This window comes from Sinocyclocheilus grahami, unplaced genomic scaffold (assembly GCF_001515645.1).
Source record: "Sinocyclocheilus grahami isolate Dianchi unplaced genomic scaffold, SAMN03320097.WGS_v1.1 scaffold5005.1, whole genome shotgun sequence".
In the NCBI taxonomy this organism is placed as follows: domain Eukaryota; kingdom Metazoa; phylum Chordata; class Actinopteri; order Cypriniformes; family Cyprinidae; genus Sinocyclocheilus; species Sinocyclocheilus grahami.
The window spans coordinates 4,694-6,043 of record NW_015509815.1 but is presented as its reverse complement, the minus strand read 5'-3'; the positions used below and the strand labels follow the sequence as shown (position 1 = coordinate 6,043).

The 1,350-nt window shown below is 39.0% G+C and overlaps 1 protein-coding gene and 1 long non-coding RNA gene across 2 annotated transcripts in view; both read left to right on the top strand.

The window, feature by feature from the left end:
• The window catches only part of LOC107577060 (scavenger receptor cysteine-rich type 1 protein M130-like), a 4,381-nt gene extending 4,346 nt beyond the window's left edge, over positions 1-35 (top strand). Inside the window, exon 11 of the mRNA XM_016263176.1 lies at positions 21-35. Coding sequence (XP_016118662.1) covers positions 21-35 — 15 coding nt within the window. The remainder of the gene's footprint in view (positions 1-20) is intronic.
• Positions 36-211: 176 nt separating this feature from the next.
• LOC107577062 (uncharacterized) overlaps positions 212-1,350 on the top strand; it is a 1,570-nt gene continuing 431 nt past the window's right edge. The window contains exons 1-2 of the long non-coding RNA XR_001608155.1: positions 212-260; positions 466-531. This is a non-coding gene — a long non-coding RNA (uncharacterized lncRNA). The remainder of the gene's footprint in view (positions 261-465; positions 532-1,350) is intronic.

The following is a 1,350-nucleotide window of genomic DNA, read 5'->3' as shown; positions in this document are numbered from 1 at the left end:
TCATAGTATTGGATTTGTAGTTATCAACAGGATAATCACTTTATACAGAGGGATGAGTGGAATAAATCACACTGATTTATTTGTGGGACCTTGAGTGTTATTTGAAATGATAGTATTCGTGTTGAGTGATCCAAAGGAAGTGGGGGTTTTGGCTGATTTGTGATTGTGAACATGTGTCTGATGGTTCTACTCCATAACAGGAAGTGTCCTTTCTGAAGAACAGCATTCTGGGTATGAAGATGCTGATGAGCTTCTTTCAGGTTGGAGGACTTCAATATAGTAATGTCACCTGCTACTAAACCCTATGTACTGTATGTTGTGTAATGCGTATATAATTAATTTAAAACATTCCAAATACATTCACATAGCAAGTTATCTTAGCAGAAATTATATACACCATTCAACACATAATTTAAATATGGTTTTTATTAATTTATTCATTCATTTTTATATATTTTATTAAAGCAAAATCTGCAGAAAGAGCCACACCTGAATACCATAATGATTTATCCACCACTAAAGGCCCAACAGGTCAGTAACTTCAGCTGATGGGTTTCACTTCTTTAACCTTCTGTGCCTGTGAACAGTAAATCTGTTTCTGTTTATAGACCTTAGTCAAGGTAGACAGCATATTTTATGTGGATGAAAATGAGGATGTGATTGAGGATGACCCATCATTAAAGGGGTCATCGGATGCAAAATTTACTTTTGTTGTTGTTTGAACATAAATGTGTGTTGGAAGTGTGTGTACACATCCACCCTATAATGATAAAAATCCACCCAGTGTTTTTTTTTCAATCTCTATTTTAAAATCCCCTTTCTCAAATCAGGCTGTTTTGAGATTCCTGTCAGAATGACGTAGTTCTGCACAGGCCCTTCCCATGATAGATGATTGACAAGGCCGTCTTACCTTAAGACCCGCCCTGAGTGAGCTGGCATCAGTCCGCCATTGTGTCAACTCCGGTGCAGGGGAAGACAAGAATGTCTCCGATTAAGCGATTGAGGGGTTTTGTTGTTGGAAGTAATAATGAATATAGCAGTCGTCATTTACTCCTGACATCTGGATTACGAGACGAGACGTAGAGGATTAATGTTACTTGCGTTTTTTGAAGGGGATGCGCCGATCCCTGATCTGCCTAAATGCGTCTATGTTCACACAAATCATTCGTGATCCAGCTTCATCTACAGAAGAAGTGAGTTTAAGGGTTTTTTATGAATCTTTGCAAATCGCCTTTCCTAATAATGTGATAGTTAGCCAGTTTCGCGGCTGAAGTTTACAGTCTGCTCGTCACCCCACGGAAGAGAGGGGCGGGGTCAGCAGAGCTCATTAGCATTTAAAGCAACATGGAC